This window comes from Hirundo rustica, chromosome 13, assembly GCF_015227805.2.
Source record: "Hirundo rustica isolate bHirRus1 chromosome 13, bHirRus1.pri.v3, whole genome shotgun sequence".
Classification (NCBI taxonomy): Eukaryota; Metazoa; Chordata; class Aves; order Passeriformes; family Hirundinidae; genus Hirundo; species Hirundo rustica.
Window position 1 is genome coordinate 3,058,439 of NC_053462.1, and position 18,436 is coordinate 3,076,874.

Genomic DNA, 18,436 nt, shown 5'->3' on the forward strand with positions numbered 1-18,436 from the left:
GCTTGGCCCCCCTCCTCCCCATGCCTTTTCCTCCCTGTGGTCCTGCTTCCCTGCTTCACTGTTCCCGCAAACCAGATTGTCATTGAGATGACCTCGTGCTCCGCTGCCTCCCCGACAGAGCGGGCACCGCTGCAGCCGCCCATTCCTGTCGTGCTTCCTGGGCACAGCCGCCGCCACCACCAACCTGCACCTAGCCGAGCCCGCAGCTGCCACCGCAGCTGTCTGCAGGACGAGCCCGCTTGCATCCAGCCGCAACCACCACCACCGCTGTATTTCCTGCGCTGCACTCCTGCACCAACCCGCTGTGGCACCAGCCCGCAGTGACCAGCCTGCTGCTGCCCCCTGCACTCGGTCATGCCTGCAGCTGCCGTGCCCCAAACCTGGGAACCTGCAGCTGCTCCAGGACTGCACCCGTGGCCACGGCAGCCTGTTCCCTGCTGAGGGAAGGAGCACGCAGCCTGCTGCTGTTTGGAAATCGCACCCAGCCCGCCACGGGAGCGATGCAAACACACTGCAGGTGGCAGCACGCACGCTCCGCCTGCTAAGCTGATGCTGACAAAGAGCCGGGGTTCTTGTGGTAACGCTGTCCCTGTCTTCTGTTTCTTCCTCCTCTTTTTCCTTGCTCTGCCCATTTTCCTCTACCCCTTTAGTAGAAACACCCTTTTTAATCAATGAATGGTCCTCAGATATAATATTGCTGCATTGGCGCTTTGTTTTCATCCGAGAAATCTATCAAAAGAATCCTTCCCGACTCCCCCTTTTATTGCAGAATGGGACACTCACATTAAAAAAATATGAATAAAAACATCTACTGTCTACTGAGTGCTGAAGTTGTACAATCACAGAACAGTTTGTGTCAGAAAGAACCTTTACAGTTCATCTAATCCAAACCCCTGTGTTGCCATATTCTGTTAGCCTTCTGTGAATGTTTACCATTCTGTAGTTGAGTCTTCTCACGCTTGTAACGTAAACAAGAATTGATTTTCACATTCCTTTCTGATGAGGGACAACTGATTGACTTCTAGCCTGGCCAGTGGGATGGAGAGGTGGTAACCTTGTTCTCCAATCCCTGGTCATTGTCCAGAATCTATATAAGCAAACTAACCATAATAAAGTTAGCCTTCTTTTTGCCTTGGAGTCAGAGTGTGAGTGTCATTTCTCTTCATGTCCTCTAGCAACACCCCTGACATGGGCAGAGACACCTTCCACTGGAACAGGTTGCTCCAAACCCCATCCAGTCCTTTCTGCTCACATCTGACAGCAGAGCTACACATCCATCAGGTCCTCCTTAGCTTTGTTTCTCTGCTACTCAGTAAAATAGCTTTAAATTAAAAGAGAACTGTGGAAGCCAAAACCACATTAAACCCAACTAAGTATCAGGAATAAGTAAACATATCAGCCTAATCTTCATTTTTCCTAGGGACATCCTGCACTACCTGCCTCCTCGGCTCAGCTCTGTCCTGCTCCAAGCACCAATTTCCCGTTTCACCAGAGCCAGCGTTCAGGGTGCTGTGTCTGACAGCAGAGCCAGCTCTCACTGCAAAGCTCTGCCAAAGAGGCAGTGATAGCAGAGTTCTTGTTTGCTCGGATGACTCTCCAGCTTGTCCAGACAGTTCACTCTGGCTTTAGTGCCAGAAGGTCGCTCAGCGAGCCTGAGTGACAACCAGGACAGGTAGGGCTTCATGAACAGGAATTTTTCAGGAATTTGAAAACACTGGTAGAGTCAGCTCCAACACTGTCTGTTGCACATCCTCTGCTCATCTTCCAGGGAAACCCTCTGGGGATCTGGGGATTAGCTTGTGCTCAGTGTGCCCTCAAACTGGTGGCAATCTGCTTTGGAACAGCTCAACTCTTTTCCCAACATTAATGTAGACTGTGTACAACAAATCCTATTTCAGCTGCCTGTATTGCTCTAGAGCACCTCCAAGATAGGATAGAGGGTACTTTATAGACCAGACCTACTAATGCCACTCCTTTCTGTCTTCAGTTTAACAAATTTGGGTTCAAAATAGCTCAAAATTTTTTGTTGAAACAGTAAAAGCCATGGTATAGGCCGTCACAGCTTGGGTCCTTTCCAAACCATGGCTTGAGCATGACATTTGGGACAGGACCAGTGAAACTGCTTTCCTGACCACAACATCGCTGCAATTTGAAAAGAATTCAGGGGGTTTAACACAAAGGCTGCACACAACAGAAGGAAGAGGTACCTGCACTGATCCTCCATGTCGATCTGCAGCCAAATGAGATGTCAAGTACGAGGTATTTGTCTGCCGGCTCGGCTGGATTTCCCACTCTCCTCGGCGATCCGACGACGCCTGCTCAGGAGTTCAGGAGCATGAAAGAAACAGAAGGGAGGGCAAAAGGTGAATGAGGAGAAGAAATAAAGGTGTGTTGGTTAGTGAGTTAGTTTCTTTGCAGAAAGCAAGGCATTTACGCTTTTAGCTGAGCTAAAATTCCCTTTTACCAAGTGCACCTCATTATTTACTTCTGTGGTGGCTGCGTGTGAGAGCGGTTTTCATCTCCTCTAGCTGCTGAATGAAGGGAAAGATGTATTCTAGAAATAATTTCCTTACAACAGCTTCACTTCCATGGATTTCAGCACAGCCACAATTACACTGACGGTAACTATGTCCATCAGGCCACACACACCAAATCACTTGGAATGGCAGCAGGATGGGATTCACAAGCTAAACCTCCCTCAAATACATCTTTTTAAACTAAAATTTGCAACATAAACCAAAGCCAAACATTTCATTTCACCCAAAGGCAGTTCCACACACTGATTCACCTGTGCAGTGCAGAAGGAAACATCCACACCTGCTTGACTGGAGAGAGAGTTGGGGGCTTTTTGGGTTTCTGCAGAAAAGTAGATAAGAAGCTTTGTCTAACACGTTTCCTCTTTGCCCCCAACAGATGAACATGTCAGGTGGTTTAAAGTATTAGAACTTTGTTTTCTTAGAAGAATCACTTTGCCCTTGCACTTGAACCTCCAGTGGGTCACAGTTGGGGGTTAGGGTTTTTCCTTTTGTTTCTTTCTCTCCATGGAATTTTGTCCCATCTGTTGCTAAGAAACAATAACTACCAATACTTAAGAGAACAAAAGATGTGGCTGGGGGGAGGAGGAGGAGGCGGAAGGGTGCAGCTGGCTACTCTCTTACCTGAGGGCTTTTCTCTTGGGAAGGGCAGAGTTACCTCGAGATTTTAGGCTGGGGAAACGGAGCAGGTGCAGCTCCTAGCATCAGGGGAGAAGGCTTGAGCTGCTGCTTACTGTGGGGAGAATTCACTGCCACTGCTGGGAGCCCAGCCCTGTACTGCTTCTTCCTTACCGTGCGTGAGCCTTTGCTCATAAGAGCAGCCATAGGACTGGGACATTATTGGCACCCTACCTCACTAGGAAGGACCCTCACCATCTACTCAGGTGGCTCAGGGAAAATCCCGGGACCTGAGCCCCTTCCCCATCCAGGGCAGCGTCTCTCCAGCGTTCAGGAGCCTGCCTGCCGCTGCCCAGCCCCGCCGCTTTGGGTTTTTCACTACGTGGGACGCCTCGGGGCTCTTGCTATAGCTGCGAAGATTCTGATCCATTTCATTTACTGCTCTGGGATCTGCTCCTCCCAGCCGCCGCTCCGCGGTTCCTGCCGCAGCCCTGAACCTCTCTGCGGCCCGCCCGCCATTACCGTGTGAGGGAGAGGCGGCCACAGCGCCCCCTGCAGCGCGGGGGAGCCAGCGCACCTGCCCTGCCCGGCCGGGAGCCAGCAGCGCCCCTGGCGGCTGTGCCCGGAACTGCACCTGAGGGGACGGTGCCGCAGCCGGGAGCGGGCTGGGACTGGGCTCCTGCTGCTGTTAGCTGCTGCTGCGGGGTGGTTTGTTTGTCTTGTTACACATACACACTAGTATGGAACTGTTCATCCTCCTCCCATATCTCTGCGTGAAAGCCCCTTAATATCTAAGTTATAATAATTCAGAGGGAAGGGGGTCATACTTTTTCCATTTCAAGGGAGGTTCATACCTTCCTTGGCAGACACCTGTCTTTCAAACCAAGACAGTCACCCAGCTTTGATGAGAACACATACAGTGCTCACCTAAGACCCAGAAGGATCTCAGCACACCTGAACGCAACTGATCAATGGGAAGAATGCCTCCTAAAGACTGGGAAGTGTGGGACAAGCAGATCATTGTTGGCCTCAGCTGAATGAGACACCATGGATCTGGCCAGGAAACAAGAGGTTCCAACGAACAAACCCAGGTTGTGAGCAGTGAAAGTGCACCCAAAGAAAGACTCCAGAAACCTTAGAATAAACTTCAACAATAACTAGTAAATTGTCATTGAACTAGAGCAGGAACACATGCAAAAAAATAGGAGAATTAAAAGAGAAGCCTCCATAAAACATCCATTATTGTTCCCCTTGCTCTGACTGCCTCCCAGAGTGACCCACGGGGCTGCTCTTCCAAGCAGGCACCAAAACCAAGTGCTATTTCCCTAGAGGTGATTTTGTCATAGGATCATTGAACAGTGTGTTTGGAAGGGACCTTAAGATCATCTCATTTATCAAATATTCTCACTACACATCAGCCTGAGATGCTGCTTACACCTCTTTGTCCTTGGTGACATCCAAAGAAGAAGCATCTCCCTTGGAATATTTTTTTAATGGCTGTAATTCACAAGATTAGGAACAACTGGAGAATTTAAATGCAGGTTTTATGAGCTAGTAGAAAGCACATATTGAGTGCTATTCTTCCATGGCATCAGATGGCTTGACTAGCCCAGGGAATGAAGATACATCAGTGCTGGGAGACGCAGGCTCCTGCCTGGGAGCCTGAAACCAATTTCCAGGAAAGGCTCCAGTAGCCACAAGAGCCAGATTTGTCTCTTTTAGCTCTACAGCCAAGTACGTGACAAACTGGGTTTGAAGCTGGCTTGAGCTGAGCCCAACACAACCTAAGGAGTGACACTAAGGATGTGATGCCATGAAATTCAGAACAGAATAGAAGAGAATATTCTGAGAAGGAAGTGATCCACAAGGACCATCAGTGTGACTCCTGGCCCTGCACAGACACCCCAACAATCCCACTCTGTGCCTGTAAGCGTTGTCTGAACACTCCTGGAACTCTGGCAGCCTTGGGCCATGACCATTCCCTGTGGAACGTGCTCAGTGCCCAACCACCCTCTGGGGGAAGAGCCTTTTCCTGATATCCAACCAAAAGGTTCCCTGATACAGCTTGGGAGCATCAAGTTCCCATTAACACTCATCACCCTTCTACCAGCTTCCAAATCACACAGCAAGACTAAAGACAGAGGGGGGAGAGCTCATTCATCTTTGATTAAAACCCTTCACTTTCTAGAGGAAGAGACTACAAAGAGGAGATTCCACATTAGCCCTTTACTAGGAGTCAAATATTTTAAGAGAGAACCTGCAGTTATTACACCCAAGAACAAAAATTAGGCCATTAAATCTGAAGACCCAAACCCACACCTCCAATTCACTTCTTGAGATGTGTTTTTTTTTTTTGCCTTTTTTCCTTTAGACCAATGCTTTGCTCAAGACTTTAAAGTAACATCCCTCAGAAGAGAGCTGTTTGTGTTTTGGTGAGAAGAACCTAATTTCCCCCATATTATATTAAATAATTCATCATCCTAAGTAATGTTTAAGTGAAAATATGACAGAACTTGCTGTGCAATCCAGAACTGGACTATCTGTGCAGCTGAGAAGAACAAGGCCTGCAGGCTGCCTGCATATTTTGGGATTTCTTTGGGCCTTTGTGAACTAAAATGCCTGAAAAGGAAGCCAGGTGTCACTGTGCCGTCAAGGAAACACTATGCCTCACACATACACAATGTGAAGGCCTGTGGTCGAGGTGGACAATAGGAAACTGGCAGAACAATCCCCCCAAAACCAGGGGGTCACTGCATCCATCAGGGGATTTATTAAAGCAGATGGCTGTATCAGGGCTCACAGACCAGCCCACACTAATCACCATGCACACATGCTGCACACAACCCAGCTTCCTACAGCAACACTACCCAAGGAGGGGTCATCTCAACTGTAGCTGATGGGATGGGATCCTATGCCGTGTTAGCTGTGTGACCTTTCAGAGCCCAGGAAGGCTGAGCCCAGACAGGCTGTTGCACCCCACGCTTGGTTCTGTGCCCACGAACCCCAGCTCGAGGAACTGAGCAGAACATGGAGGTTGGGGGAACAGAATGAGCCCGGAACCACTCCCTGGGAATAAGAGCAGCAACGGCTCCAGTTGGGAGCTGCAGTTGGAGATTTACTGAAAGTCTAGGATTCTGTTAACGCAGAAAATCCAAACTCTCAACACCAACAAAACAGTACAACGAGAAAGAAAAAAATGGGAAATTCAGTTTCCCTGTGGCAGCTCATCCGGACTGTGATGCCTTCCTGAGGGTTCTGCCCTGCCTGTCCTTTGTGCTCTGCAACGCTCACACTGTGAACTGGACACTCTGAGAAGGACATATGGATGTTCTTGGGACACACATCCCTGTCACAGCTGCACGCTCCATGGGCAGAGGGCACCTGGGAACAGGCTGCAATCAACACAACTCAGTCTGCTCCATGGTCCATGTGGTATGAGTGAAAGCACCTCAGAAAATGTTGCAATCAGGGAGTCTAACCAGGCTGGGTGACTGACTCTAATCTGTTTACCCACAAACTACAGAAAAAACCCAAACCATTCCAAACTGGACTCTGGTTGGCTCACGATACTGAGGAATGCCACTTCTTGATACCTTATTTCAACAACCTGTTGCTTTGACAAAATTCTCCTCAAATCACCATCTCTAAATTAAGCGGGAATTGTCCTTGCTATGATCAAGAATCAGCCCCAACCACGTGGCTTCTGCTTCTCGAGTGCCAGAGGAATCGGGAGAGGAGCCAAGCAATGCACCTGATTGCGAAGGGCCTGTTGTGATGGTCGATCCCGGTGGATGTGGCTGTCTCTTGTCACTGCAGATGTTCCAGAATCTACATGGACAGATCCCACAGGAGTAGGCTGCAAAATAAGGTGTTGGTTAGGGCAAAGACTCTCACATGCACAAACGCACCTTGTCAAGCCAGTAGAAAGAAGAAAAACATCTGCCCAAAGGAACCAAGGAGAACTTACAGCCAGGGCTGTAAAATCCCTGTGATTTACAGACATGAAATTTGATGGCGGACACCAGCACCAAATGTCTTATATAAAAATTAATTAAGAAGATACAGTTAGGTGCCTGTCTCGATGTCAGATCACACCTAGTGTGGCTCACACAGAATTATTACAACAGAAAATATACAGACTTGTTTTCCTCATGCCATTGTCTCACCACTTGTAAAATCACGCTTGCATAGAAACAAGACGTGTTAAAATTAAAGCTTCATCTGCTCTCTTCTCACCAAAGTCATAATCCCTGCTCCCAACATTGAGATCTCCATGGCAACCACCGTGGTTGTCAGCAGTAGCACGCCTGTCTTACAAGGTGCTCTTTATCAACTGCCTTTGTAATTAAAGAAAAATGAAGAGAAAATCTTGATTCACAAAGGGAATGATTTCTTAGGAACTCTGTTGAGCACAGTAAGCATTGGGAATGCTAAATATATTTGGGACAGCAAAGCTCTGGCAGTGGTACCAAGTTTAGCACTGATGGCATTTGATCTGGCACTAGTGAAAATTCATTTACAGATGTCATTACTGGTCTTTGGGGTGGGTCGTGAGCAGAATGACCCAAAACAAAGAACTTTGAATTCTTCTACCATATTTCCCCATGATACATCCTTTGGCCAAGGTCTTCCTGAGTTTAACTGGGCTTTGATGATAAAAGTGAAGCAACGAGATCAGGGTCATGGTCCACATGGAGTCCTGGAACTGCTGAATGGAGGTTGGTTCCTGCCACATTTCCTTGCCATGTACTGTACAGAGCTGGTTCAGCCTCTGAGTGTCCTCCAAGATATTCTGAGTTCAGGAGAGCAAGTTTAGACTAGATATTTGGGAGAAATTCCTCCCTGTGAGGGTGGTGAGGCTCTGGCAAGGCTGCCCAGAGAAGCTGCGGCTACCCCACCCCTGCAAGTGTCCAAGGCCAGGTTGGATGGGGCTTGGAGCAACCTGGGATAAATGGAATGTGTCCCTGCCCATGGCAGAGGGGTAGAACAAAGTGGGCTTTAGAATCCCTTCCAACCCAAATCATTCTGGGATTCTACTATTCACTGAAGATCCATCAGAACCCTGCCTCAATCTCCTGTACCTTTTCAATGGGAACATGACCATTACAGGGGGTTTCCAAGATTCTCCTGGTTTAAGATGGATTTTAGATAGTGGTCTCCAATCCTGTTCTAGACTAGAGGGAATTCGGTCTCATCATGTTCATTGTCACAAATGGGAAAATGAGGCTTCCATGTCCAGAGAGGTGGGACGGGGCCTCCATCCATTAGGAAAACTTGGAGGCATTGCAAGAACCCCCTGAACACAACGTCAGGACATCTCACTGTGTTGAGAATTGAAAGATTTGATCCTAAACTCACTGGCATTAATTGGGATTATTGGGAACAAAAAGGCAGTGGTGGGAAAGCAGCACCTGGAAGGCAAGGCATGGGATTTTGCAGGAGCAACTCACAATTGGCCTGCCGACCCAGTCGTAGGCATAGTCAAAGGTGTAGCCTTTCTTTTCAAACAGCTCCGTGAAGATGGTCCGTAGGTAATCGTAGTCTGGTCTCTCAAAGAAGTCTAATCGCCGGACATAGCGGAGGTACGTGGCCATCTCCTCTGCCGGAAAAGGGGAAAAAGCAGCAGCTTTTATCCTCAATCTTCCAAATGACTTGTTAGAAACCAATGTCTGGGCTGCCAGCGCTGCCTCTGGCTTTTCTCCTACAAGTCATGGTTTTTAGGAACAGCCCTCAATGAAAAACAATGCAAATACTTCTCAAGCAAAGATGGAAGTCCCACCTCTGCCCAAATCTGACTTCCACACCCTGATTTATTCTAAACACTTATATAAAAATAAACAGAGTGAGAAATATAAAATCACTAAATTTGACAACAGGCTGCTCACAGGCATGTAGAATGCTGTGGATGCCCCATCCCTGAAAGTGTGCAAGGCCAGGTTGGATGGGGCTTGGAGCATCCTGGAATAGTGGAAGGTGACCCATCATGACACTGGCAGTGCCTGAATATTCAAAACTAGACTAGAGGGGGAGGCTCCAAGGTCGATTTACCTCAAGAGGGTTAATTTACAGACCAGGGTTTGGTTTTAAGCTAATTAATTGTTTTCCTGCATCTGGGTCACACTTTGCATGGACAGAATATTGAGCCCTAGGAACTCATGTCCTGCCTCTTCCCGGCTCTTCCTTGGTTCATGGTCCTGCCTTCAGCTGACAAAAATAAGAATAGAACTGTTTATTGATACTTAACTCTGTTTGTGGCTTGTGGCTTCCATGGAGGTAAAAGAGGGGAAAAAGGAAGAAAGAATCCTCTCTTTTAAGTACCTCCAGAGGGTGAAGAACAACTGGTTTCAGGCAAGAAAGGGACAGAACTCAGTTTTCTCATCTCCCATCAGCCCAGACCTGAAGAAACTGTGAGGAGGAATATTGGCAAAAAGATGAGAACAGCCAACCTGAAGCTGTTCTGCTTGGAACCAGGTGAATTTTGGAATACGACATCTGGGGAATTACAGTGACTTGAGTGAACAACGATCCCGTTCCAGGCTCGCTGCTCCTCGTGCTGGGAAAGAGCACAACAGCTCCTATAGGAATGGGATTAATTGTGGGTGCTCGCCTTGGTGTCAGGACTTCAGAAAGCCCCCACAAAACCTCCCAAGCCCACTCTGTGGCCAGGAGACCCTGGGGAAGGCACTAACTCTGTGCCCTGCTCTTCTGGCTCCAAGGTTTGTTTAACTGGACATCAGGTGTTGGGCTTGGCTAGAAGCACACTTTAGTAATGCTCTCCTTAAAACTGCTCCCAGAAAGTGGAATTCATGGACAGACACACCATCCCATCTTCCAAGCTGGCCACCTACACCTGCAACACCTGTAAAACCTTCCATTTGGAAAATAATTAACTTGGTAGTTTCAACACATTTGGAGAGGGAAAATAACAATGAGCCCTTTTGGAAGGAAGCCAAGAAGTAAAGCAAGCATACAAGGCCCTTGACCACTGTTCAGCCTCCTTGATGAGAAGAGCTTTGTTCATTTTGAGACCTCAGGCCCTGCTAACTTATAGCAGCAGCTCCAGTTGTTTGCCAGCTTGAGGAACAACACGATGGATACACGTCATCCAATACTTCCTGACAGAGGGGTGCAGGCCCATCCTATTTAACGAGGTATGGCCACCTCCAGCTGCACTCACACGATCCCACCAGGGCTTTACCTGGAAAGTTCTCACAGAGAACTTCAACCGGAGTGTTTCTCTTTGTGTCCCCAATCTTCTGATATCTCTCTTTTAAGGTGTCAGCCTGCAGCGCACAAAGACAAAACAGTTGTGGAGAAAGAGTTCAACCATGTGAGAAAGGACATGCTGTATGGGAAGAAAAACAAGGTATTTAATGACCATTCTGGGTGACATCAGGAGATGTTACTTGTAGCTGAACTGCATCCTGGACTATACCAGTAGGAATATTTCACAGGCTATTAGCAGAGAACATCCAAGGATGTTCAAAACATCTTCATTCACGAAAGGCAGGACCCTTATTAGTGTCTTACAAGGCTCATTTCTCACAGCCTAGTCCTGAGGACTGTGCAGGGAAGGTTTCATGAGAGAAGGAAATAAAGGTGCATGAACTGTGATGGCACATCAGGACCTCCCCAGGCTTAGGGCCATGGAGCTGCCTTCACAAACAACTGCAGAACAGACCCATCACACAGCAATTTGGGTTCCCCTCTGTGCAACAGAATGTTACCACATTGATAATGACTCTACATCAGTCACACTTCTCCCAAATCCCAGGTTGCTTCCACATAGCCTTTCCTTTCACCCCCAAACCGTCCATCACTCAGCACTGGTTTAATATCTGGTCAACAAGGAAATGAAACCATTTGCAGTTGGATTTCCCACCTAAATCAACCTGAGGCAGAGAACTCTGCTCCAGCTGGCACCCTAAAAGTGGGGTTTCTTGCTTCCATTTCAAAATATGTCAATTAGACCTGGAAGCAGCATAATTAGCACTGTAGACACTTTCTGCAGATACAGCCCTGACAATACAGACCAAAAGTGTAAGTCGAGGAAACCTAGAAGGGCAAAGATGCCACATTCTAAATCCAGCTGGAGAGTCTGTGCTCGCCCTGGACCTCAAAAAAGTCAAGTAATTCTTATCAAGTTCAGCACTGAACTGAGGAACTTTTGTAGGACCTCGTATAAACTTGAAATTATTTTAGAAGAACTTACAGGATTAATTTAAAGCAGATGACTTCAACTAAGCCAGAAAGAAAATCCGTACTACAACAATACACTGAACAGAGAGGTGTGGACATAAAATCAGAGAGAGTCTGATTTCTTTCACAATCCCTTTCATGCTTGAAAAAGCTTCTTTGCTTTTATGAGCTGTTGCCAACATTTCTGGCATGTGCCTGATGAGGCTGAGCTGAGGCTAACTGTGGATAGGTGGTGAAAAGCAGCTGAACAAAGTCTACCAACCCAACTGGGTCTATACTCACTGATCACTGCAGAACTCTGCTGAGCAGCTCCTGAACACAAAGCCTTGGCTCCTTTTTCCAACAAGAGCTCCTGTCTTCCTAAATAAACCTAACCTGATCAGTCCCTTCACTCCCTTCAATTCCAAAGCTGAACACAGTAGCTTCATCATCAGGGAGGTGATGGAGAAGTGAAGATGCAGCTTCCAACAGCTCTGGAGCCAGCAAATGACTTACTCCTTGTTAGCTCAGCTGATGGATGTTGGCGGCAGTCGGCAACTCAATTACTTGCAGCTCTCCACATTGTACACAGCATCTCATAAACTCCCCAGCACTGAGTGTCCAGTGTCTCTGGAGGGAAGCCAAGTCCAATACTTGTGCCAGAAAACCAGTTTTTCAAGATGAAGTCCATCTGTGCATCTAAACCCATCAAACTGCTCCCATTATAAACACGGATCACAGATGCAGCTGGGGGATTGTGTTGCCGTAACTGGAATTTCATAAACAATCACTGTGTCCCAGCCATGCTCCAGTTCAGGGCAGCTTCCAATCACAGCTCTCTCATTGCTGTCCCAGTCTCTCTGTTCAAGCTTCTCTCTAAAATTGTACCGATTTGGCAACCTGAAGTGCCAGGTACTGTATTTCTACCTTAAAATCTTCCCTGCAGCTAAACTTAATGCCTCAGTGTTAGGCTTCAAGGACACACAAAGGAGAGGACAGCGTTTCTGACTGGATTTGGCCAACGTTTCCCCAGTGGATTCTCCTTTGGGTAGAGACTAGCCAAAGTTTTAAAGGACAAAATCTAAAGTTCAAACCTACCTTCAATCCTTGCCAGGGCAGGCTGCCTCGGAGGAAATACATGAACATATGGCCAAGGGCTTCCAAGTCGTCTCGACGACTTTGCTCTAAAAGAGATGACAAATTATTTCTGCAGAAGCAGAAACAGCTCTGAGATCTCAGCAGCAGCCACCCCTGTATCTGAGATAAAGGTACCACAGGGATGTTCACTCACTGTCTGCAGCTCAGATCTTGTGCAAAACCAGAAGCTGTTTCAGAAAGCCAGAAAATGTGTAAAATCCGCCAGAAGCCATGAGATAACATGAGAACTGCACAAGACACATCCCACACTGAGGCAGAACGGTCAACTCTTAATTGCAGAGGAATAAAGCAGTGCCACAATTCCTCTCTGACCTGCCATGTGATGCTGGATCATTTCCTCTGGACTAAATGGGAACGGGATATTCACAACCAGCTGCAGGGATCTACCCTCGCAGAGTGCCAACCCTTTCCCAATTGTCTCTGCTGCTCATCAGAACAGATCAAAAATAGCTCCTTCCAGTGCCATGGAACACTTGCTGCTGCTGCCATGCAGATCTTATAATTATAAATGGAGGGGGGAAAAGGGGCAAGGAGACAAAGGAAAAAACAAGCTGCCAAAATGTATCCAAAACTCCAGGGGAGGACAGAAGAGAACAACAGATACAGAGGCAACACTGGGCTGGGCTGTGCTGCATTCTTGGGTTCACTGAACTCGTGGACTCATTTGGTGTGATCTCCCCTCCTCTGAACCCCACCTGCTCCAAACAACATGCTCCAAGATCCAGAGCAGATCCAGCCCATGATGCTGTGGCCACTTAGCCCATGGGAGATGCTGGGAGTGGGAACACTCAGGAGAAGGGAACTGAAACAACAGTTTCTGCAGTTATCCTGATTAAAAGGGGGAAAAAAGAGGATGCCCTGGGTAATTCAGTGCAGTGATGCAGATGGACTTCCAGGAAGATGGTTGAGTGCACTCGTCTCTCAGAAAAACCTAAGTCAGGCTCCTGAGTGTGAAATGTGAAAGGACTGACTCCACCTGGGCTGGTCTCACCAGCGAAGCATCAGCTCCTCACAACCCCTCTGGGCAGGGACAGCCCCCTCAAATACACCCCCAGAGCTGATTTGGACCCTTCCCCTGCATGAGCCATGGTGCCAGCTGAAATCCTGTGGGAAATGGGTCCGAAGGAAGGCACATGGTGCACTCCAAACACAAACATATCTTCCCTCCACATCACCCACCACAGCAGCTTCCCAGCCTGCTCCCACTGCACCCTCCCATTCCCTCCATCCCTGCCTGACTCCTCACTTTCCAAAATTAGAAGCTAGGCTAATCCCTCCTCACTCCCCAAAGAGAGTGAGCTCTCCAAGTGGGAGCCAACATGCTAGGAGGCCTCCTAGAGAATATTCCATTATCTCACTGCTTGTATGAATTTAAGAGAATATAAACATTTAATAAGGTTGGGGTTTTTTTGCCTTTCAGCCACAGAAGTGTAATCTCCTGGTAGGAAAGAAAGCAGCGAGGAGAGGAGATGAAAGCTGGGTTTAAAGTTATTTAAATCATTCATTTTCTTCAACAAATTACTAGGTCAGGAAGCATCCAACTCTAACACCTGGAACTGGAAGGCATTGGGACAGTGCTGTGCTATAAAAGTCTATTTGTCTATCATCCAGTGCAGCAATCACCGCCTGCCTGCTTGTCTTTTATCAGTGCAGGGCTGCTCCCACTTATTTAGTTCCTAATAAAAACTGTAATTATGAGGCTTCCAACATTTCAGCTGGCTCTGTTCCTCAAAAGAGGGAGGAAAAAAAAGCCACACAACTGTAAACGGCATTGGGAGGTTCGCAAATAGCTTCAAGGGCGCAAGAGAGCTGAGCCAAGATGCTATGAGAGGTCTACAGGATTCGAATGGTGAGCTGTAATGTGTCCAGGGAAGGGACTGGAGCACCAAGAGCAGCTGAAGGTGCTGGGGGGGCTCAAACTGGAGAAAAGGAGGCTCAGGGGGGACCTTCTGCCTCTGCACAACTCCCTGACAGGAGGGGGCAGTCAGGGGAGGGTTGGGCTCTGATCCCAGGGGACAAGGGACAGGGCAAGAGGAAACAGCCTCAAGCAACACAAGGGAAAGTTTAGGTTGAGTATTAGAGAAAATAATTCACTGAAAGGGTTGTCAAGGATTGAACAGGCTGCCCAGGGCAGTGGTGGAGTCACCACGCCTGGAAGCGTTCAAAAGATGTGTGAATGTGACACTTGGGGACATGGTTTAATGGTGAACACAGCAGTGCTGGTCAATTGTTGGACTCAATGACCTCGGAGAGCTTTCCCAGGCTAAAGGACACTCTGTAAGCTCCCCCCACGCAGACAAACCTTTGCCAAGGTGTGTGTTGATGGACATGTATCTCGCTGTTCCAGTGAGACTCTTGTGCTCCCTGTAGGGAATGTGTTTTTTGGTTTCCGGGTCAATGTACTCCTTGGCCAATCCAAAGTCTATGATGTGAATGACGTGCTCCTTCTTATTGCCCTGCCGGCCAATGAGGAAGTTCTCCGGCTTCACATCCCGGTAGATGAGGTTCTTGGAATGCACGTACTCCATCCGAGAGATCTGCAAAACGACGAGGGAAACTTGTTACTTGTGAGCAGAGCTCCGGCTCCCAGCAGAGCTGGAAGAGGAATTTGTCATCCCCTCCTTTCCAAGGCTATCATGCTGCGCTCCCTGCTTTATTCCCACGGAAATGGCAAGGGCTGTTTCTGAGGCGTTACCACTGGGATGCAGCTCTTGGCAGGATGCCACGGGGAGCTGCAGCAGCCTTTTTGTATTGATTTTAAACATACTAAGCCGGTTACCAAGAGCTCTTCCCTTGCCCACCGCCTTCCCCTGTTGCTCTGTCTTACCACCTTCCTCCCTCGACCCATATGGTGTCTTAGACATGCCAGATTCTTCATGGAGGGGGATTTTTTGGGCAGGCAGAAGCTTTACGATCTTCAAAGCTGACTAAAATAATAATTAATCTCATTGCTGTCAACTAGGAATAGCCGGAATATTTTTCAGCTTTTGACGAATGTTTTTCTGGAAGTTCAACTGAATGGGAAGGTGAAGGGGCAGGAACTCCACTTCTGAGGTGATGGAGTGAATCTAAAAACACACCTTATTCAGAAGTTCACCATTAAAATTGCTTTTGAAAGCAAACATTGCAGGTGATGTCTGAACAGGCTGTCAAGCAGCTCTCCTTTGGGTCCTGTACTTAGGAGATGATTCCAACTGGAAATGACTCTCAATTTAGTTTCATTTATTACCTTTAATTGCCTTTTTACGTTTCAAACTAACACACATGAAGCCCCATTTATGGCTGTCCTGGCTGCAGCTGCCCTGCGTGCCAGAGGGCACAGTGGCTTCAACAAGATGCTTCTCTGGAAAGGCTACTGGGATTGACCCAGATGTTTGTGGGCCGGCAGTGCTACGAAACATCTGCAAAGCTCCACCAACTCCCACTTTTGCACTAACAAGCCTCAGTCCCCAGAGGTCACTGCCACACCGCTGGGAGGGACATCCAGGGCCACCAGCTGGTCACCCCCACCGGCTGGATTCTGGTGGGAAAGATCTGCAGGCTCTAGGTCACTGAGCCGGCTCTCCCCCAGCCGAGCAGCAGGGACACCCCACCAGCCCTTCCAACCCCCTGCTCACTCCATTGGCCTGCCAGACCCTGACTGCTCCTTCATTTCTCACTGAATGCAGACACATTCCCAGCTGGCAAACCAAGACCACTCTTCTCTTTACAGATCTTGGACCCACACCTGGTTTTGAAAGTCTACATGCATCTGATCCTCCATCACCCTTCCAGGCCCTTACCAAGCACCTTATTTTAAAGGAAAATGCTGCATTTCCACCTCTTGGAAAGAGGTGGCAGGCAGGAGGGGTCAGCCCTCCTTATAAAATAAACAGCTGTACACAGAGGGCAGCAGACAGGAAAAAAATTGCTGCAGGTGAGTCAGGCTTAAAACGCAGAATTTGCTCAAAGACTCTTCAAAGAAGGGAACAGCACGTGCTGCCTGCTGCTCCCTCCCCTCGATGCAGTGATTGATTCCAATGTGCCGAGAAAATGGGTTTCACGGCTAACAGCCATTATTTCCAATCAATTACAGGCTGGTGCAGAGCAGAGCAGATGCTCTTCAGTCATTCTTCACACTTTGAATCACCTACAGGACACAGCAGCAGGTTGTGAGACAAAAAGCCACGTTGGGAGGCAATTCAAATGAAGATGCAACCCTTGAAAGTGGAACAAAGAGCTTCCTTGCCTCTCTGCACATAACAAGCTTCCAAGCGGAGCCTGACTGGCTCATTTGATTTGTTCCTGCTAGCAGAGCAGCTCAGTTTTTGAAATCCCAACAGCAATTAGAGAGCCTGAAAAAAGGGCCCATTTTTTTCTTCTTTAAAAACTCTCGGCAAGTTGCAGCAGGCAGGACAACAACCTGGACAGCTGAGGTGTCAGATGAGCCAATATGCTCCAGCAGCACTCAAGGGTAGTTACTTTCCTTCCTTTTTTCCTCCCACCTGCCTTTTTTAACTTCCACCACACACACACAGCTGCTGTGGGGTCTTTCATATTCCTTCTTTATTTCCACCTGCCAGGATGCTTCATGCTGGAGAGCTTTGCTCAGCCATGGCAGCTGAAAGACACTCCCTGAGTCCAAAGATGTTTCCTGGAGTAGCTTCCATGCTTTATTCACACTGACAAGACACTCTCCCTGCTCGTGGCTGCTGTGATGTGGAGTGTCTGGGCTGCATCTCCCTTCCAGACTCTGCCTGAGCACACACAAGCAGCAATGCTGCGGCACAACCTCGGCATCAAACCCATGGCATGGCTGAAGCAGAGAAATGGAGCTCCTGCTCCAGAAATGCGCTGGATGCAGAGGTGCAGTGCCTACTCCTCTACTCCTTTGGGTTTGAATTACAGGCTCAAACACTCTGAATTCATTCTTTCGGGGGCAGAAAAATCACTCGAGGAACTGGGACTAACTTGGAATTGCTCTAACACTGGAAAAACAGCAAGCACGGGAGCACTGGGGTAGATGGAAGACTGTGAATTACAGAGGGATTTCCATGGCCACGGCTGGCTGAGTCCATCCTTGGAGCAATAAATCTCCATTTCAGATGTCAGAGAAACCCTTAGGAGGGGGAAGAATCCCTTGGCACACAGCAGGACCCCTGTGCTGCAGCGCAGAAATGAGGATATTGTGACATTTAGCAGGTGCCAAAGGAACCCGTGCTTTCATTTGCCTTCCTCCTGCCAAGGCAGCAAGTGTAACAAACCCTCTTCTCCCAGAAAGGTAACTCTTAACAGGCTGATCTTGACAGCAGTTCCACCTCTAGACCTTCCTGATAAATCTGAGCCCTTCTTCCACACATCACCTGCTTAAATATAGATTAGATCAGCAGAGAATGAAATTAATCTTGTTCAGAGACAATTTTGATGGTCACTGGTAGTAAAACATCTTGTCACAGCTTGGTCCAGATCACATCTAGAGTGTTTTTCCAGTGCCTGGTGGCACAACAGAGCTTATTGTAAACTGTCAGTGAGCATCATACAGGCTGGACCTGGCCAAGAGTGAAAAATAGAAGCCTGAATTAAAAAAAAAATATTCTCCCCCGATTTATGGGCTGTAGGTGCTGACATAGTGACCACATTTTAATTGCCAGGCTTGGTTTTGTACAGGAGCTTCACCCAGTGGATCTGATCATGTCTTCAGCTGCATGTGGAGTATGGAGGAAGCAGTTTGAGTCTGAACAATTCCCTAACATGCTGTCTTTCTTGAAGACTCATTGTCATCCCATCTCTCGCCCTCAGCCAGGAGAGTCTCCCTCTCTCTTCCTCTTCCATAGTAAAATTATGTTTGAATTCTCCTGTAATCCCACGTGGCACTTCTTAAGAGACACTGCCCGTGTTTTTCCTAGAGAAACTCCTCTTTCTTCTAACATCTGTAAAGGATCCACCCCCAGTCCTGTGATGCTGCAACC

General features: G+C 47.9%; 1 protein-coding gene across 2 annotated transcripts in view; it reads right to left on the minus strand.

Moving 5' to 3' along the window:
• The window catches only part of CSNK1G1 (casein kinase 1 gamma 1), a 101,698-nt gene that overhangs the window by 7,896 nt on the left and 75,366 nt on the right, over window positions 1–18,436 (minus strand). For both annotated transcript variants that reach the window (XM_040077089.2, XM_040077088.2), the window contains exons 7-12: window positions 14,791–15,025; window positions 12,429–12,514; window positions 10,351–10,435; window positions 8,603–8,751; window positions 6,904–7,008; window positions 2,208–2,315 (exon numbers count right to left, since the gene is read on the minus strand). In XM_040077089.2, coding sequence (XP_039933023.1) covers window positions 2,208–2,315; window positions 6,904–7,008; window positions 8,603–8,751; window positions 10,351–10,435; window positions 12,429–12,514; window positions 14,791–15,025 — 768 coding nt within the window. The remainder of the gene's footprint in view (window positions 1–2,207; window positions 2,316–6,903; window positions 7,009–8,602; window positions 8,752–10,350; window positions 10,436–12,428; window positions 12,515–14,790; window positions 15,026–18,436) is intronic.